Source organism: Siphateles boraxobius, unplaced genomic scaffold (genome assembly GCF_051911475.1).
Source record: "Siphateles boraxobius isolate OS27281-9 unplaced genomic scaffold, OSU_SipBor_1 130, whole genome shotgun sequence".
Classification (NCBI taxonomy): domain Eukaryota; kingdom Metazoa; phylum Chordata; class Actinopteri; order Cypriniformes; family Leuciscidae; genus Siphateles; species Siphateles boraxobius.
This window is the reverse complement of record NW_027508734.1, coordinates 6,817,644-6,838,657: the sequence shown is the minus strand read 5'-3', so window position 1 is coordinate 6,838,657 and position 21,014 is coordinate 6,817,644. Positions and strand designations below refer to the sequence as shown.

The window sequence follows — 21,014 nt, the reverse complement described above, 5'->3', positions numbered from 1 at the left end:
TAAGACTATCTTTTTGCTTGCTATCTCTTCACTAAAAAGAATCGGAGATTTGCAGGCTCTGTCGGTTTCACCCTCGTGCCTGGAATTTGCACCTGGCATGGTTAAAGCTTTTCTGCATCCTAGACCAGGTTACGTTCCTAAGGTTCCTACTAATATTGTTAGACCTACGGTTCTGCAGGCTTTCTGTCCTCCTCCATTTATGTCATCGGACCAGGAGAAACTTAATTCACTCTGCCCTGTTAGGGCATTAGACGCTTATGTCCACAGAGCTGCCCTGTGGAGGAAATCAGAACAACTTTTTGTATGTTTCGGGCCACCCAGGAAAGGGTGTCCGGCGTCTAAACAGAGAATGAGCAAGTGGGTGGTTGAGGCTATCTCACTTGCTTATGAGTCGGCTGGCCAGCCTTCACCTTTGGTTGTCCGAGCTCACTCTACCAGGAGTATGGCTGCTTCTAAAGCTCTTTTGTCGGGGGTTTCCCTGAGTGATGTTTGTGATGCGGCTGGATGGTCTTCACCGCATACTTTTATTAAGTTCTATGACCTAGACTTAAGCTCTACCCCTGGGGCACAGGTGCTCTCGTCCTCTGTGCGCTAGTCTCACATGACGGTCATTTGGTCCTATGGCGACGTGGGTATTCGCGTTCCCGCAGCGTTTGACGCAGCTCGAAGTTCCCTTGAAAGGGAACGTCTCGGTTACGTATGTAACCCTAGTTCCCTGATAGGGAACGAGACGCTGCGTCGCTCCGCCATACTCCCGGCACTCCCGTTAGCGCTTCCTTCAAGCCTATCAGAAGCTAATGCGCTTGTGTTTTTGGGGTGCTTTATAGTTTCCTGGTCGATGACGTCACCCGCCTATGACGTTTCATCTCTCCATTGGGCTGATTCCATACGTGCTTCATGACGCACAACGCAGGGGCGTTCCCGCAGCGTTTGACGCAGCGTCTCGTTCCCTATCAGGGAACTAGGGTTACATACGTAACCGAGACGTTTTACTACTTATCTATATTTTGAAGGTTTTTTCAGAGGGTTGTTCATATAAAATTTTATTTCTAAAAATGGTGAAAATTTATTTTATTCTGGCTGTTGACAGTACTTTCTGATTTATGGACTCTAATATATATATAAAAAAAACAACAAGAAGTTTGAACTTGGCTTTATTCAATTTTCAGATTTTTGTTCTAGAAATGTATGCATATTAGTGCATATTTAATTAGAGAATGCCTCATTTGCATATTTAAACATAACATTTCAGAAAACTTGTTATAGAATTTTTTTTTGCAATTATTAAAGTAATCAATCAACTGAGGAAGTATGGTGGTCTCTAGTAATTTAATTGTTACCCTATTCACCTGGGGTTTCTTGCCTTAAATGGTTGACAGGAATGATTGCTCCATCAAGTTTTATGTTAAAAATTAACTGGATGTGCTATTGAAACCAAAATACATTTTGTATCTATTTATCAAAACAATAAAATAAATTATTTGTGCATAGCCTAATTAATATTCATATGCCATTTTGTGACATCACAACCAGCATGTCTGTGAACAGTCCCACACTTTTTGAAACAAAGTGACACCAAAGGCATTACCTATTCAGGTTCAGCATAAGGTAATCCCACAAAATGACAGCATTAGTTTAGAGTGACAGTTTTCGGTTGATGCACTCTGTAATTTTCTTCACACGAGTAATTTCAACAGTATTGTTGAAGTGAAGTGCTTGGTGCCAACTCCCAGCTCCATATTGAATAATACATCATATGAATTTATACATATTTAAAAAGTATGCTAGAAAGCAAATACAGCGTGAAGCAACGAAATGCTTAATGAAATGTAACTGGTGTGTAGATACGAATGAGAATGACAGACTGATATGACAAAACTGAATGAAAATGAAAAACTGATTGTGCAAATGTATATATGTATAGAATGAGAGACGGAAGAAAGATGAGGTAAAGCTACATCTTTACTTCAGCACAGCACATAGTGCCATATAGTTATGAAATGTATCAAATGAGACAGCTAAGAAGATGCAAAGCAATATTTCTGTAATTTGCTCCTTCCCTTCTTCGAAGGTATTTCAGTCCCACGCATCTTAAGCTGCATGCACTTCTTTGATTTGATCTGTAACTGTTCTGCTGGTCCCGAGTTCCACGTGAGAAGTTCAATATTTGGTGCAAATCCAGAATGATTAAACAAAAGCAAACGCCAGTGGGAAGGAAAAGACGCTGAGACTCCTCAATCCAAGGACTGCAGCCAAACTGTCAGCTTGCAGGAGTGTCTTAATTGGGCTCACACAAACACACAGTCAGCCAGGACTCCAGTGTCTCCAGTTATCAAAGTCTCTTATCTCAGGTTACGCTTGTGGACTTTTCAGATGTACTTTAATCTAACTCAGATATTACAAATTTCCTTTCATCAATCCAAAAATCAGAAATTACTTCTGCACCTCAGAAATAAAGATATTTACACACACACAACCTCAGAAATAAAGATATTTACACACACGCACGCACGCACGCACACACACACATGTTTGTTTTTGTGATTTGTGAGGACATTCCATAGGCGTAATAGTTTTTATACTGGACAAACTGTATATTCTATCCCGCTACACTGCCCCTATCCCTAAACCTACCCGTCACAGGAGACATTCTGCATTTTTACATTTTTAATAAAACACTGCTTAGTATGTTTTTAAAGCCATTTGAAATATGAGGACTCATGAAATGTCCTCATAAATCACGTTCAAGTTGTAATACCAGTGTAATACCCATGTCATTATACACATTTGTGTCCTCACAAATCACAAAAACAAACACACACACACACACACACACACACACACACACACACACACACACACACACACACACACACACACACACACACACACACACACACACACACACACACACACACACACACACACACACACACACACACACACACACACACACACACACAGAACTGAATCAACACTGAACTAACTTCAGCTGAACAATGACACGATTGTCTTTTTAGAGCTTCTTTACAGTAATTGAATTCTATTTGCATCATTGATTCTGTTGTTTTCTTGGTGATCACTGTAAAGCTGCTTTAAAACAGTCTGTCTTGTATAAAGCACTACATAAATAAAGATGACTTGACAAAATGAAGTTTATTAGGCTTCAAAATAGGAAGCTCTAGATACTACAGTTCAAAATGAAGATAAAATGTCACTTTATGGTTATCACACTTTGAGGAATATGTTTATCTTTAATAAACTACACCTGTACGCACACACATACTGAAACTGGAAAACACCATGTGTAGCAGCAATAATTATTCGTTATTCTTTTCATGCAAAGAATTGACTTGGATTTCAATTGTTTACTAAAAGTTTCTGCACAAAGAAAATAAACAAAAATAAACTCAGGTAAAAAAAACAACAAAACAAACTGTGTTACTCCATATTTCTTTTGCTCTTAAAGGGAAAAGCAATTTGTAAAGGCTTTTAAAGGCAGTTCAATAGTAAAACAGAGCAAACCATTGCAGAATAAACAGGGGGTGCTTAACGAATTTAAATACTTACAAATTTAAATATATACTCAAACATTTATGCTTTTTGTGTTCAATTTTAATTATTCAAAGATAATATAAAATATTAATTCATTATTAATTCATTATTGTAATTTTTTTTTTTTTAAACAAACCGAGGAATAACCCAACAGGGCCCTTGGCAAACAAATCAGCACAGAATGGCACAGTGGACAGGGAACTCATGGCTACGATGCTGTTGGCAGTCATTTTTGAGTTAATAAAGCTTTCATTGTTGAAATTAACTCACACTGATTGTGTGAACAAGGCTGTGATTACATGATGACTTCTTTTCATGAGTAAACACAGCTCAGTGTGCTACCCTCAGTGGAGGGGAACGTTCGAGAATAAAGCAGACAGTTTGCTGCATGTTAATTGATTTAGAACACTTGAATATTGTACACTGATCAACCAACAAAATAAAACAAAAATACGTTGGATTGGATTGACTATTTTTTTTTTTTCATTTGCTGTGCTCTTCTAAATAAAGCTAAATAAAGCGGCTTCTCCAATAAAATGCAGCCCTAGACGGCAAACGGATCAAATGCTGCTTGCGACCCTCATAAGTCATGGTGCCAGGGTTGAACACCATTCAAAATTGAATTTAGAATGCCTTTTAAATTCCAATTCAATATCAATTTTAATTGAGGTTTTAATGAGGTAGAAAACGGGTTGCAGAATTCAAATTCAAATACAGGCAGATGGATAGATGGACAGATAGATGGACAGATGGATAGATGGACAGATGATAGACGGATGGATAGATAGATAGATGGATAGATACAGATGACAGACAAACTTAAAAATAGTTTTGTTTGAAATCAGTATTAAGTAAACAACACATAAATGACTGTAACTATTCTGCTCTGTTTTCTGTGAAATAATCCGTTATCAGTTCAAGTATTTAAGACCCGCTGCCTGTCATTTTAGTGAGCAAATACAACCCTTTTCTGAGAGCTTCACGACGAGCAGAGGCAGTTTAAATAATCCCAATTAGAGGAAGAGGAATTATAAAGAAAACAAATGAGATAGGACCGGACTTATAAAGCCAAACATCTCATTGCTGATTCTACCCGTTCTCTGTCTCCTTTAAACTGTTTGTATGCAGAAGCCGTAGGCTAGAATTCATTAGCAAAAAAGCTACTCTGTCTGCATTAAGGATGAGGAAAACAAACACATGCTGATTTCAAATCATATACTTGTGTTTCTAGCACCGTTCCGACCAATCCCACGTGGACACGGGGGCTCCCGAACACCTGATTGGCTCAGCACTAGAAGTGTGCAGCTTCCGAAGGCTTCCATTAGTTTCCGACTTCTTGCCAAGACTTACTGCTGTTAGATACTTTAGTGCAGTCTGGAGGAGAACGCCTTGCTGAGCACCAACCCCCCCCCCCAAAAAAATCCTTCTTCCATGGAAAAGCATCGCTGGAATAAATAAGTGCTGATAATAGCGATGGAGGTCTTTGTCTCTGTTCAGCCGAGTGTGTAAGGTTTATTAAACACAGACAGTGGAATGAAAGGAGACTGGCAGAGATATCAGCGTCCCCTGAGAAACACGCTGACAGGAAATGGGCTGCTTCCCCAGAATGCACCAGTTAATTGGTTAATGAGTTAATGAGTTAATTAGCATGAAGCAGCTTGCAAACGTGAAATTTTGCACCGAATGAAGGGTACGTGCGCGAGGGCACATGGGTATGCAGCCGTACATGTTTAAACACACGCAATATGGCGTATGCAAACCTGATTACACCAAATTGCAGCCTGAAATGAACCTTAAACCACCCCCTCTATCACCATATGCTGCTTCCCATCAGTCATCCATGCGGTATGTGTGTGTGTGTTTAACCTGCAGTAATTGCGGCTTTGTGCAGTTCTTTCCGATTTAATTTGCATGTGAGGAAAATGGAAGCTGTGGGAGGGGCGACAGCTGATCTCCACAGTCATGACCTTAAAGAGAGAGAGAGATGGAGGATATACAGGCAAAGGGCCCAAAAAAAACTGAGGGACGAGAAAACCGACATTTCCGGATCAGTTTATAAATCTAAATGGGTGGAGAAAATGAAATATTTTTGGGAAGTTGACATGGAATATTTGGACTTTTTAAGATTACTTTGTCACAGTGCAGACAAAAGGTGATTAAAAGGTTAATGTCGCATATACACTCCCTTATACATTCATATAATTAACAAGCAAAAATCTTCATAAAAATATCATGGAAATGTCATGCGTCAACCACCGAACGGGTAGAAACCTTAAACTCTTAATAATCTCAATAAACTCTTCTCTGCAGAAAATGGAAAAAACACTGTATTTTTTAAATGATTAAACACTGTTTTCACAGTTGATATTGTGCCTTTATAAGGTCAGACACTTGCATGTGTCATTATAGTATTAATATTTTATCAAAAATCAAGCTCAAATGGAGTTACAAGGTTTTTGATCAGCAAAACTTACAGGTTATAAAGTTCATTGTAGCTATGTAGGCGCTCATTTTTTTTCATATATATAGTGTTTCTTGAGTAAAGAAAACGCTGTACGTTTACAAACAAACTCTGGATGTTAGCCTTAAGTTCATAAATGTGTCCAAGGAAAATACATTAACTATAGAGGTGTTAACAACTATAGAAACTTTTCCTAAGTCTGATATCAAAAAAGCTTCAAAATAATATCATATAGATATCATACGTTTCAGGGAACTTTGAATATAGAGCATGAGTCATGGCACTTTTATGGGGATTTTGTGTCAATGTGGAGCTTGACAGTATTTTGTCAAAAGTTTTGCATAAAAAGTGCTATTTTTCTTTTAAAGAAATGCTGCTTGATTTATAAGGCAAAGATATTCATACATTCTAGCTGCTGCTTAAAGTGTAACTCCGTTTTGTACTGTTACAGTGTAGGTAGTAAATGTAAATGGACAACGTTTACTCGTTCTCTGTGTCACCTGGATCGAGAAATTCACATTTATCTGTCAGCAAAAGACTTTTGACAGCTCCAGGGCTTTCGTAAAAATTACAGATTATAATTCTGCATTTTTGTATCCCCTTCCACGGACATGTCAGATCAACAGAGGGTTATTAACAGAACGGTTATTGTAAGAGCAGGTTTATCACTGAAAATTGTATTGTACTTTGTCTCTTTAAACAGCTTTATGGTAAAAATGGAACACTATGGCAACAGCTTGCTGACCTCTATGACACAGCGTTTTACTGACAGAGCAACAGTTTCTTTCAGCTTTGCCCCTGGATTTGGCATAAAGCACTATCCATTGTCATCCAGTTTTAAGGTGACTACAAACAAGGAGGTTTTTCTGATTTTCTGTAGCAATGTTCTATTTTTATTAATGTTTCTTTGCAGTCTTTAGCCACTGCCTTCAACGGTCTGGATCCTTTGCTGGAAACCGAAAGAAACTCACTCCTGATAAACGTTTACTCTTTGAATTCTTGGACCCGGGATCAACACAAGTCGACATCACTATGACTAAAAGTTTGCTTAGACTGTGGTAAGCTTATCCACAGCAGATGGTGGGAGTGGCCTTGGATGACAACATGCCCAGTGCATTATGGGTGTTGAAGTTTTACTACTTATTTATCCAAAAGGAAGACAACAGCTTTTGTTCTCTGTTTTCTCTAGCACAGATATTTTTTTCCGCTTTTCTACTCTATAGGCCGCAAGTTTTATTGAAAGCCCATTTTGCTAGCGGTGAAGTATCACTTTATGTCTCCAATTACTGTATCGTGGTCACTGTACATATCGTTGATAAAACATTGTCTACTGATTCTCTGATGTTTTTTCAGCATATGCAACTTAATGGAAAGAAGAGAAAATTTCATCCCTATTTCTTCCTCTCCTGTTCTTCGATTCCCCTTGTGTTGTAATTCCTTTCTTATCTTTCACACAAATACATTAATATTTTATTAACGCTTTCCCCCTTCATCTTGAATCCCTGTATCTTTAGTTGGGCAGGGGGCGGCCCTCAGCTGTCAATCAATCTGGTCACACTAGCCAGTGGTCACATCCTCCACCTGTCCTTCAGCTTATGCAAATGAGTCTGACAGCCATTATCAATGTCATAGATACCGCCCCGTGTGTATGTGGTTAAAATGCTACCGAGACATTCAAACACATCACACACAGAAAAGAGAAGAGACAAGTCGACAAGAAAAGAGCAGCAAGAATCCTGAAAAAGAGCCCAGTTCTGCTGTCCAGAAAGGATTTGGCCAGAGGCCATAGTCGCCTACAATCCAGTCAGTGTGCACTAGAAAGGGAATAGAGAAACATCAAGACCTCTTAACTTCTATAGAGGACATCCAGCCACAGACCACAGCCATTCATAATCTGGATTCTGAAACTTCATAAAGAAAAGTAATTCCAAAAGCTTGGGCAGAAACCATATTTATTTAAATGCAAATGAAAAAGGGGCTGTAAGTGATAGACTTAGGCTGTTCTGTTGACTGTTGTGTATACCTTCACTCAAAAAATTATTTGTTCTTAATTAAACAAACCTAATAAAATTGATGCAAACATTTCCACACACTTAATAGATGATTCTTCAACTTGACTTCCATTAATGTTAATGTAAAATAATGTTTGACTTAATTAAATTTCTTGTAATGGAAATTTAACTGAATAAGCAAACTCTGCTGAGTTACATAACTCGGATTAATTGAAACATCCAGAAAAATACAATATTTTGCAGTAACTATTAGCCTACAGCACACATGCATGTGCTAACATAACTAGACAAACTCTACCCTTTACCACAATGGAAGCCCTAACATAATAATTGTGTTCAAACAAATGAACAAACAAACAAATAAATAAAAGAGACTTATCTTCAACATTTACTGTCCTTATACAAGTGTAAACTGGGAAATGATCATATGATTATAATTTTCAAATATAATATAACATAATTTTTTTAATATTTTTAATTGAAATGTAACAAAATATTAATTATATATAAAAAATATAATCAGCTAGTCAAATACTAATTTCTTTTCATGAAATAAGCTAATAGATGTGTTTTTAAAGATTTTTAAGCCATTTTTTTGGTCATGAAATGGACATGAAAAAGTAAATTATTATTGCACACAAAAATATATGCGAAAAACTGTTATTTTCAGACAAAGCATTACGAAATCATTTACATTTGGTTTGTGATGCATCTGCTGTCAGATTCAATACAGTTGCTGCTTCATGTTTCAACAAAAGTTTCTTTGTGAACTCTCCATTACACTGTGCCTCGTTTACAAAAACAAAATGCTCCGAACAAACATATTATCCTCCAACGCAATCCGGAATGCCATTAAAATAAACCATCCACTTGTTTCCGACACTTGGATCATTCTGAGACACAGATGAGCTGTTTAAACCAAGAGAACGTTCTTCCACTCGTCCATTAATCCTGTTGTCGACAGACTCAAGTGTGTGGAGTTCGTCAGAAACTGAACACACATAACTGTATCAGTGTAGACAGCGTCAGTGATTATAATGGGTTCTATGTTTTTGATGCGACACTCACATCCAGTATAGGAAAATGTCAGACGTTAAGCGTCTGAACGCCAGTGGGCGGAGCCTATGAGGAGATGATGTAGAACTATTCGTTGATATCTTGATGAATAGTTTGTATGTCTTAATAAAAATGGAATAACTCTGAGAGTTTCTGATGAGTAATGGAAGGAACTGACAGAACGGAGACAAAATGATAAGTATAAAAACAGAGCTGGAGTATTGTTTTAGGATCTGTGTTTATTCTATATGCTAATACATGTGCAAAATCCCAATCCGACAGAGAGCTGAATTCAACCGTCAGTCAAACTCAAGAGATGGCTGATACATATGGGCCTGTGTGTCCTTCTGTACCCACTTAAAATCCAAGTCTGTAATTCCCACAGGTTAAAGCACCTGTCAGGTGGAAAACTCCAACATCCGAACACAGACTCGCTCTATAAGCACAAAAGTTGTGTCAGCTGTTTGAAGCGAAGTTGCTCAAATCCGAGTGAATTCTCTCCTGTCTGTCAGAAGCTTGAGGAAACTTATCTCCAACTATAATGGAGCCGTAAGTTTTCAGGAAGTTATAGGAAATGTGTCTAAGGTGTAATACATCCATCAGTGGCGTTAATCTTTTCAAAAACTGGCTGAAGGGAATGGGAGAGAGGAAAATACAGTATTGGTGTGTCAAACAAGTGTGTGACTGAAAGAAAATTTCTGATGAGGGAAAAAAAGAAGGAACAACTAAATAAATGGATGAAACAAATGAAGAGAAATGAACATGTTTCTTGCATAACCAGTAATGTGTGTGTGTGTGTGTGTGTGTGTGTGTGTGTGTGTATGCAGTTGTGCAACTAACTGCTTCAAGATCAGACAACTTATTAATGTCATCCTTCCATCTTCTGTCTCCTTCATTATTTTTTCTGCCTGATCTTTGAGTCTCACTCTTTTACTTCCCCCCATCTCTTCCACAGACTCGGAGTCAAGAGGCTTCTGCTTATCTGTTCTGCCTTGGGTTGCTATGGAAACTGCCCGGACGGTCAGGATTTGGAGTTCGGCTCTTCGTTCACGTCTTAATATCTCCCTCAACCTTGTCAGGACACACGCTGAACACACATGTGTTCTTAATTTTGTTGCACCACAGAAAAATGTGTTATTAGCCACCCAGCCAAATTTGCATGATAAAAAAAGCCGGCAAGTACATAAAATAAGCTATCAAAATCTTGAAAAAATGCTCTCAAACGGCGGGGGCGTGTCCGTTGGCTGCGCTGAAACCACGCCCACTCGCGGGAAAGCTGCCGTTGCCCTACTGTGGACTACCAACTAATATAACATAAGCACACAAGGCAACTTACACTCATTGGTGGGCATGCACTGCTGATGATGGCACCAGTTGTCGGCGCGAGGGTGATGGCCGAGGCGGGAGATAGTCGGTTCGGCCCCATTCACCAGTAACAGCGGATTAGCAGTGAATCCCAGATGTCTCCGTTGAAAGTTTATAAAACTAACCCATGTAAAATGATCACTACAGAGGCGGGTTTGGGCTGTGATCTTCAGCTCTCCATCAAGGTGTCTCTTCACAAAATTAATCCACCTCTTCTTGATGTGATAGTTTTTTCGGATATGTAAATAAGGACACCGATCTGTTTTGTATGTGACCGCATCCAGGTAGTATGTATTTCCGCGACAGAGGCATAGCTAGCTAGCAAACTGTAGGCTGTAGTAACTAATAGTACTGACAGTAACTCGCGATTGAGCGGCAAACTGATGTGAATGTGCTGAATTGTTAGGGGAGGGGCCAGCCTCAGAGGCTCCAGTGCGTCATCAAGTAGGGGCGTGTCCAGGAGCTCAGAGGCTCCAGTGCGTCATCAAGTAGGGGCGTGTCCAGGAGCTCAGAGGCTCCAGTGCGTCATCAAGTAGGGGCGTGTCCAGGAGCTCAGAGGCTCCAGTGCGTCATCAAGTAGGGGCGTGTCCAGGAGCTCAGAGGCTCCAGTGCGTCATCAAGTAGGGGCGTGTCCAGGAGCTCAGAGGCTCCAGTGCGTCATCAAGTAGGGGCGTGTCCAGGAGCTCAGAGGCTCCAGTGCGTCATCAAGTAGGGGCGTGTCCAGGAGCTCAGAGGCTCCAGTGCGTCATCAAGTAGGGGCGTGTCCAGGAGCTCAGAGGCTCCAGTGCGTCATCAAGTAGGGGCGTGTCCAGGAGCTCAAGGGGCTGCAGTGCGTCATCAAGACCCCGTTTTAGCCCCGCCCAAAAAATCCGGAACACAGCAATGGTGAAAAACTGTTTAACGGTCTAACTCCACAATTCAGTACTTCACAGTTCACAGTCTTTGTAATATGTTTTAGCAATACTAAAAAATTCCAATATTTATAATGTTTTTAGAATTTTTTTTTTAGAATTGCCTTTACAGGGACTTTAAATTAAGGATTCAATTCCAAATAAATATTTTAAGTCACTTGTCACCACGCTGTAACGATGTAATCTATACAATCTTTATCTGAAGCGTCAAGTCTCTTTCAAAAGTTGTATACTCTATGTTGATTGCTACCACAGACATCAGTGTTTACATGCGAACTGTAAACTTTTATCCCAGTACTTCTGTGATAATCTGAACCATTGTAACACAGACATAATGATACTGTGTGGTTGAAAAGACTGTTTGTGAAGCTGTTTCATACCTATACATGACAACTGCTCTCTCTGCGCCAACACAGATCTGAATGTTCACTGTGACCGTACTTTTCAAAGGTTTAATAGAAATAGACGAATCGTTGACAATGAATGCGATCACCTGGGTGTTTGAATCAAGATCACAATCTTTTAATGATTCATCGTGCAGCTTAATCTCCCAGTAGTCATTACCATGATGCAAAAGAAAATCTTGTTTAAAATAATATATCACATATTGTTTAAAATAATGCTATATTATTTACAGTAAAAATATATATATATATTTATACATAATGGCAGTATTTCTACACTTCTGATTTTTACACTTCTGAAAAACAATAACACAAGGTCTAGAGACATTTCCTTTAAAAATGTAACAATTTAAACATAAGCACATTTTTTGAACACCATGTCATGGAAAAGACGCACGCGCAACAGTTAAATACATCCATCTATTGCGTGTTTACACTGAAAAACAATGGGAATGTAGCGCAGTTGAATGGAAAAACGTGTTCTATGGGTCCCTTACGGTAATGAAGTTCCTTTTTGGGAATAACAAAACCACAATGCAAGTATATCTATTTTCTTTTTTCTTTGATTGTATGGTAAAATGTGACCCTAAAATGATTTCTAAGAGATTCATCCTCTTATGATTATTTTTTTAAATAGTGTGAAGGTACAATACTTAGAAAAAAGTACTGTAAAATATCCCAGTAATGAACTATAATTTATCCGTTGTAAAGTACTGTATGACTAACGTGTTTAATATGATACTCCGCATGATACTTCAAAGACTACCATGGTTTAAAAGAAATATCTCCCTATAAATATATCTTTTAAATCTCTTCTTTTCCACTCTGCTCCTCCAAAAACACTCACTTTATTATCACTGTTACATTTGATATTTTCTCCATCTCTCTTTCTGTCTCTCTCTTAATGACTTTGTGAGCACCTGATATATCAATCACATATTTAGCAGAATTAACTTTTTCAGAATACACTCCAGACCAAAGTTTATAGTGAGAAATAGCAAAAGATAAACAGAAATGAGAGAAAGATCTGAAAAACAGCAGATGAACAAAGAACAAGAGAGAAATCATAGAATCAAATATCTACTCGATCTCAGAGATGTGTTTCTTGTATAGATATACTTCAGTGTGATGGTTGGGGTCGAGACACCGTTTTCACTGTCAGCCAGAAAGATGCAGTGCAAGTGTTAAGCCTAAATCATCACCTCCATGGCAACCACTGTCACGGTAACGGGGGTGGGGGTGGGGGGGCACATGACTGTGTTGGGGAATATGAAGATGGTACTTCGACCTGCAGCTCACCAGAGAAAAAAAACAGAGTATAGCAAGAGGGAAAAAGATGTATGAACAAGTGATTGTGTCAAGGCAATGGTGAATGCTGGTGTTGTAGCAGGGTAAGAAAAGTCAGGCAGAACTACCCGAAAAGCTAAAGAGAGAGTAAAATGTGTGTGTAAATAAGGAATTTATAACTATCTTCCCTTTTCCCCCCTAGCCCTTTCATTGTGTGTGTGTCTGTGTGTTTGTGCATGACATATATTATGTGACAGGTTATACAGAAATAATGAACTGTAGTTTAGATAAACTGGATCCAATAGGGTTTCCGACACATGGTAACAACAGCAAGCATTCAGACATAAATATGAGCTAAACTGAGCTTGTGGGCCAGTCGTTGAAACCAATTCAAATATATAAAACACGTACAAATATTTAAAGGGAGATTTACAGTTCTGTCACTGTCAGACAGGCTCTTTCAGCTTTTAGATGTGCAACTCAACTAATAAATTTTGAGTATCTTTTGGCAGTTTCAATGTTTCACACATATTATAGAATAGCACAATACAGTCCAGACCAAATGAATAAAGTCAGTAAAATGACATTAAAATGCAATCAAATATAACATAATCCATGAAAATGACGTTCACCCGGGATTGAAGTATGAGACTGCCTGAATATAATTGAAATAACTTTATGTAACACTTTATTATAAGGTTCAATTGGCAACCACTAGTTAATGCATGATTTTTTAAATTTTTTTTTACTGCATTTCTTAATATAAGTTAATTTAGGTCTGGTGCAAAAGGTCCCAGATTCAAATTCCAGACAAGCCCCCAATTTATTATGTTCCTATATATATATATATATATATATATAGGAACATAATAAATTGGGGGCTTGTCTATCTATCTATCTATATATATATATATATATATTTTTTTTTTTTTTAAATTCATGTTCATTCATATTACATTACCTAATATAAAATATTTAAAAAAATTATTAGTAAATGTAAAATTAACATTAACCAAGTTTAATAAATTCTAGTTCACAATACCTAATGTTTACGTATTGAAACTTTTTGGAGAGTGTTAACAATTACTTTCTTATTGACTCATTGTAATTTTAAAGTGCTGCCTATGCAATGTGAATACAGCTATTTAAGATATATCAGAATAGAGTGAAAGCGTATTAATCAAAAGTTTGTGATATAATAATCCATAACACAATAATTGCATGGATTATTCATATTTACCGTATACGCACAGGAGAACTTCTGACGAAAAAATTCCGCCTAATTCACAACACGTGCGTACGCACATGCGTGTATAAAATAATGATATATATTCAGGATGAAATATGTATAAAATTACATCTTAACACATTTATAAGGCCACACAGAGTATGTGATTTTTGCGCACGTGTGGTTTCAGTTGTTCCTAAAACATGTTTGTAATTTTTTTTGATGAATCATATTATATATATATATATATATATATATATATATATATATATATATATATATATAAAAATATATACATATACATAAAAATATTCGTACACAGATTTCACACACAAATCCATGTGTACACGTGGCAAGTGAATGAGACCCAATTTCTGTAACATAAGATCTTTGGCATCTAGTGCACAAAAAAATAATAACAAAGAAATAAGCCTTTTTTAAAGATTTGCAAATTTCAATTCCACCAAACTTCATCAAACTGAATTGAATATATATATTTTTTTACATATTATTCAGATTACAAATTGAGAATTTTAAATGAGTAAAAAAATAGAGCTTAATAAAACATTTTGTATAAATCTTAATGGAACAAGGGAGTGGACCATTCATTTATGTGATTCGTATTCATAAATTTAAATCTATTCAGATTTATACAAACTGTTTTATTGAGCTCTAGTTTTTTTTACTCATTTAAAATTCTTAATCTATAATATGAATAACATGTAAGAATTATTCAATTCAATTTAATAGAATTTTTCGGTTACACTTTATTTTAAGGTGTCATTGTTACAGTGTAATTAAGTATTTAAGTACAGTGTAATATTAAGCAACTACATGTACTTACTATAGGGTTAGGGTAGGATTAGGATTTGGTTGAGTGTAATTATGCATAATTTACTGTTATTACTATGGTAATTACATGTAACATATGTAACAAGAACACTGTAAAATAAAGTGTTACCAATTTTTCTATACCATTGAAATCTGTAAACCTTAGTGTATTAAAAATACTATCCAATGGCTTATAAAATCTTAAAATGACATACACAACCTTCAAATGACCTGCAACTATACAACCTTTAAAGGTATGAATTATGCATCTTCCTAAAGTCTACAAATGAAATTGAATTCTTTCAGTTGGATGTGGTGTGACTGTAAATTGAATCCATAACTCTAATGAGCAAAGCATCTGTGTCTGAACGAGTGACAGCCTGTGAGCAGGCCAATGGTTTTATCTAAATTATAGTTTGAGTCACGTCACTCATCCTCATTTCAGATGATAGAGGATCTGCAGTTCTATCGCCTCAGTGCTCATATTGCAGGCTCATGATAGAAGCTGATAGTGGAGAGGAAGGGCCAGTGCATGATGAGATGTGCTGATGTTAATTGTGTCCTGTCACTGCAGCTGTAAATCCTGCAGCACACACACACGTTTCTCCTGCTTGGAGACTAGCATGCATCAGGTGTCCTTGTGGTCCAGGTATTGCACGACTCAAGCATAGTCACTTCAATTAAAGCTTGCCTTTTGAAAAAGTGCTATAATTTACATCTGTGATCAAAGCTGAATTTTCAGCATCATTACTCCAGTCTTCAGTGTCACATGACCCTTCAGAAATCATTCTAATCTGCTGATTTATTCAGATTTTTTAATGAACAGAAAGTGAAAAGAACAGCATTTATTTGTAACAGAAATGTCTTTACTGTCAGTTTAATGCATCCTTCCTATATAAAAATCTAACTAACCTCAACATTTGTAACATTATCTCAGATGATATAATTTATCATTACGATCAGAGCGGTATTGATCTGGCACAAAATGCATTAGGGATCTCAATAAGGGTGACAGTATTACACTTTAATGCATGATTTTAGGCTAAACACAACTAATCAAACTAAAAAAGCACTCTAAATTCTGTGACTGAGTTAAAAAATGTGATGACCAACAAGGTTTACCTAAATATTGCGCTAAAAGCTTCAAATTATTCGGTGATGGATTTTAGTGAATCTGTCTGTTCAGACAAAAAGAGAATCACCTAATTTACACGATCACCTTGATTTACATGAACCAAATTGAGTGATTTGCTAAACTAAAGAGAAATTCAGATTTCTCAACACTACATATGAGAGTGAGAACTGTTTAAGAAAGCGTATGAAAAACTGGAAAAGCTACTCATTTGAAAACAGCTTATAGCTACTATCAAGTACAAAAAAAGTTCCACATTGAGTTTGTGCCCCTATTGTTTTTTTAAATATTACCTGTGTAATATAGCTGTTTGTGAATGTAAAAGGTCTGCAAAGTTGCATGACAAATATATTGTTTTTTAAAAGAAAGAATCGATTCTGCAATGACGAAATGAGTCGTCAGTAATTCCAGTCTCACTTCCTGTTATAAAACTACGTAACAATGTAACAAATTTGCATAATGCTAGTCTATGGTCTTCATTGACTGTCTGTGAACAGCGTCTACTTTGACCCTCAAACACTGAAGTTGTAGACTGGAAGAGTTTGGTTCGTGTTGTTCATGTCGAGAAGACGCTGTTTTCAGCGCTGAGATACACTTTGATGCACTTCAAAAGAACGAGGACTCGCACTGGAATCGATACAGTAAAATCTGACGCCATTGTGTCTAAAACAAAACAAGAACCTTTAAAATAGCATAATAGATCAATCACAGCAGACTGGGCCGTCTGACCAATCAGAGCAGAGTAAACTCTCAGAAAGGAGGGGTTTAGAGAGACGGAATCTTTGAGAAATGTGGTGATGTTTAATGTATATTATGAGGAAATTAAAGTGTTTTTTGACCTTGGATGCATGTAAACTAGGGCTGGGTATTGTTAGGAATTTCACAATCGATCCGATTTCAATTCTTGAGGCTTCGATTCGATTCGATATTGATTTGATATCGATTCAATAATAAGTAAATACACAAGTATTTAAGTACCTGAGTATATTTTTAAATAATGTGTGCAGTATTACCAATGTTTAAGAACAAATTGACCCCAGCATGTTTCCTGTCATGGTTTATTTAGCAGAACAAACTGTACAATATTGTACATGTGTTGAATACAAACCACAACTGTAACAAACAGTTGCTTTATTAACACACCTCTAAAGTGCATGTAACTGTAAGTAGTAGAAAGTATATTTCTTTCTTCCTATACATTCTATACATATAAAAGAAATGTAAACAGAAGCACCAAATGTGCATACTCATAAAAAATGCGCTTTGTTAGGCACACGCGCGCACATTTGCACCCACACGCAAGGATTCTCGCTCTCTCACTCTCCGCTGTGCGCGCGCTACGCGATTTGAAGCTCGCGAGCTCTAGATTCCGGGAGATTTGAACTAATTTGCGGACATCAGGGAGCCGCTATCAGTATGCGGGAGACTCCCGGAGACTTATTGTTGTTCTTATTATCATTTAGGGGGGCTTAGGAACATTTTGGGGTATCTTCAGCCCCCCTGGTTGGTGGTGCAGGCTTGAACGGAGTGCAGCTGCTGTCCGTCATCTTGCTGTTTTGGTAAAGTGCGTCTAGTACAATGCTGAACGCTCTCGCTAGAGTGTTGCCCACAGCGCCGCCACTGGCCGGTGGGCTGAATCGATATTTTTACCCAGCCCTAATGTAAACATATTGTAGGAGACTCCAAAACAAAATCAAGAGCCTTTAAAATAGCGTAACAGGGGATCTTTGAATTAACAGGTCACCGCTGAGGCCACTGCGTCTTCACTGCTCATCACACCAGAAAGACATTTTCATCAATAATTTAGAAACACATACTCTCTCTCTCTGCCTCAATTTAAATTCCTTGCGCTTTGCATTATATCTAGAGGGGGAAAGTCTTGAGTCTATGAGAAGACAAACAGACAGTGAGAGAAAGACATTCACAAACAAATATAAGCACTCTCTTTTGCATGGCAGAAAGAACAGAGCCGAGAGGCTGACATCTCTAAGCTTCGCTATCTGCACTAAGCTTCGAATCCAAGTACATAAGGCACTAATACGCCAGAGAAAGCCACTCCGAGGGCCTTCGAAGAATCTGAGTCAGCCTGCATCCCTTCAGCTGGATCTGTATATATTACAAGCATTACAAATACAAACTGGCACCAACTATTTTGCAGTTTAGTAGTAATGCTTTGAACATCGCAAGTGCCTTTCTTTTTTATTCCCTTTTCGTTTTTTTAATTTTTACATTAAGCACAAATCTAAAGGCCGCCTTATCCCGCTCTGGGCAGTGTTAAAGTAAGAAATGGAAAAATATATTTCTAACTGCCATGACCCAATAAAACTGTCAGAGCCAACGCTAATCTGCACGAATGTATCACTCTTCAATATTTCACTCTTGTAAAATAATAAAAGAAAGAAAGAGAGAGGAAATGAGAAAGATTTAGAGCGTATAACTCAAAAACACTCTTGTAAGACCTCATATTACCCCTGACTACTTCCCTAACTATTCGCATTCAGCTTTGCGGTCAAAACTAATGAAGAAACTCGGACTAATGACAATAGCAGTTAGGTTCCCTGAAGAGCCATTCTGATCCAGGATTCACTTTAAGTGACTCATATATTAAGAGCAATTAAGCAGAAATTGACCTTTAGCCTGTAGTTGGTGCACTGTGGGATTCGGTGTTACTCTTTTCTATAGAAAATCAATGATGCAATTCACCGAGATTTAACCATTAACTAAAAGTTAACTATCTTGACCAGGCTGCTAAAAGTGACCCCACATTAATGTTGTAGTTGAAAACATTGCCTTGCAGTTAATGCACAAGCCATAATATACTGGGTTCAAATCAATATATTTCTCAAAATACATCTCATTCCCCCTTCTCCACATAATTTCTAGTCATCGCCCATACAGTGAATCAGTGAATTGGTTCGTTTAGACAAATGTTATGCTTGTTCTACATGAATTGATTCACACATCATGAACCACTTGATTCACATGAACAGTCCCAATGAACTAATTCACTAAACTGAATCCCAAAGATGTGTGCACACACGTTTAAAAAGTACATAAATAAGAGTAGATACATGTACAGCCTAATCGTAGATAAACACAAAGGATGTGTTCACACTTGTCATGTTTGGTTGGATCAAAACGAACCCTGGTGCGATTGCTCTGTTAGTGCGGTTCATTTGAATAACTGTGAGTGTTTCCATCCGAACCCAGTTGCCACCAAATGAACTCTGTGAACTCGTGAAGAGCTTATAAAATGTGTAAAGGAGTCAAACAGTGACAAGAATCCTTTCGTCACACACACACAGATCTGCTGTGAGGTGACGCGGTTCTGATGCCTGTAACGAACTATGATGGGCAACATCATGACTATGATGAGAAAAATAGATATGCTTGAGCATTCTGTTCTTTTTAGGGTCACATCTTGTGACATCACGTCCTGTTTTTGGTTCGTTTACATGTTTTTGGTCCGTGTTGCGTTCATATTTCCGTCGAACCGGACCATAATTCGTTTGAAAGTCGACCGAGTTTCAGTGCCTCAGTCCGCTTGTTTGGTGGCACCAGGGTTATAGATATCAGCGTTCATATTTATACAAATGAACCGCACTAACAGAGCAATTGCACCAGAGTTCGTTTTAATCTAACCAAACACAAGTGTGAACACACCCTCAAAGTATTATTTTCTTTTTTTTTAGTCCATACCAAAACAACCAAGAGAACTGAACTACAAGAGTGAACCTAAATCATCCTCCATTATAAAGGACTGTCCTCCTGTGATTCCAGACCTGCATGAAGAGTTAATGGGGAAGAAATTGAAGTGCACTTACCCAGAACTCCCAGTCTATAGTTCATGGTGACAACAATGACATTGCCATATGCTGCAAGCACGCTGGCATCAAACATGTTTCCGGTTCCTTCCATATAAGAGCCACCGTGAATGAACAGCATGACAGGTTTCTTCCTGCGGTCACGGATGTCTGAAAAAAAGTCACAACAAGGAGAAAGACAGGGTTGTGTAAGCAAAAACTACAAAAAGATTTGAGTCATTTTTTGTGAAGCTACAAAATTTTTATCTGAGTATGATGGTTGGATCCTTTGTTGGAGAGTAAATAGCTGGTCGTTAGGTCACTTTTGACACTAATAAACTCTTACTCTTTAAGATATAACAACACATACACACACTCTCACACACCGAGACAGATGCAGAGGCAGCTGCAATGGAGCGTCGCTATAGTAACTGCCTCAATTTGATTTCCCAATCTACCCAACAGAGGCCATTCCATCAAAGTGACTCGCTCCCATTGACTGTTGCCATGGAGATCTATTACACAGACACACATACGTTCACTTTTCGAACCCCTTGACACCTTCAATCACCACCTGAATCTCAGTCGATTTCATTAAAGCAGATAAACTGATAAAGTCAGGTGCTCCAAGATGCAGCAGGAGTGAACACACACACACACACACACACACACACACACACACACACACACACACACACACACACACACACACACACACACACACACACACACACACACACACACACACACACACACACACACAAATCTAAAACGTTTCTAGAGTAGAGCATCAAACAGACGTTCCGTCAAGAAGGATTTCTGACTTATTCGCTCATAAAACACACATAGACGTGCTGTCATACATGACTGGACAGACACACAGTTGCTGTCACATTCGCACACTTTTGACATCTGTGATTCCAAGTTTCACTTGGATACACACATTTATTTCAATCATGGTCCAACCGA

The 21,014-nt window shown here is 37.9% G+C and overlaps 1 protein-coding gene across 2 annotated transcripts in view; it reads right to left on the bottom strand.

Moving 5' to 3' along the window:
• The window catches only part of nlgn2a (neuroligin 2a), a 266,646-nt gene that overhangs the window by 68,422 nt on the left and 177,210 nt on the right, over window positions 1–21,014 (bottom strand). For both annotated transcript variants that reach the window (XM_077227550.1, XM_077227549.1), the window contains one exon: window positions 20,067–20,216. In XM_077227550.1, the coding sequence (XP_077083665.1) occupies window positions 20,067–20,216 (150 nt within the window). The remainder of the gene's footprint in view (window positions 1–20,066; window positions 20,217–21,014) is intronic.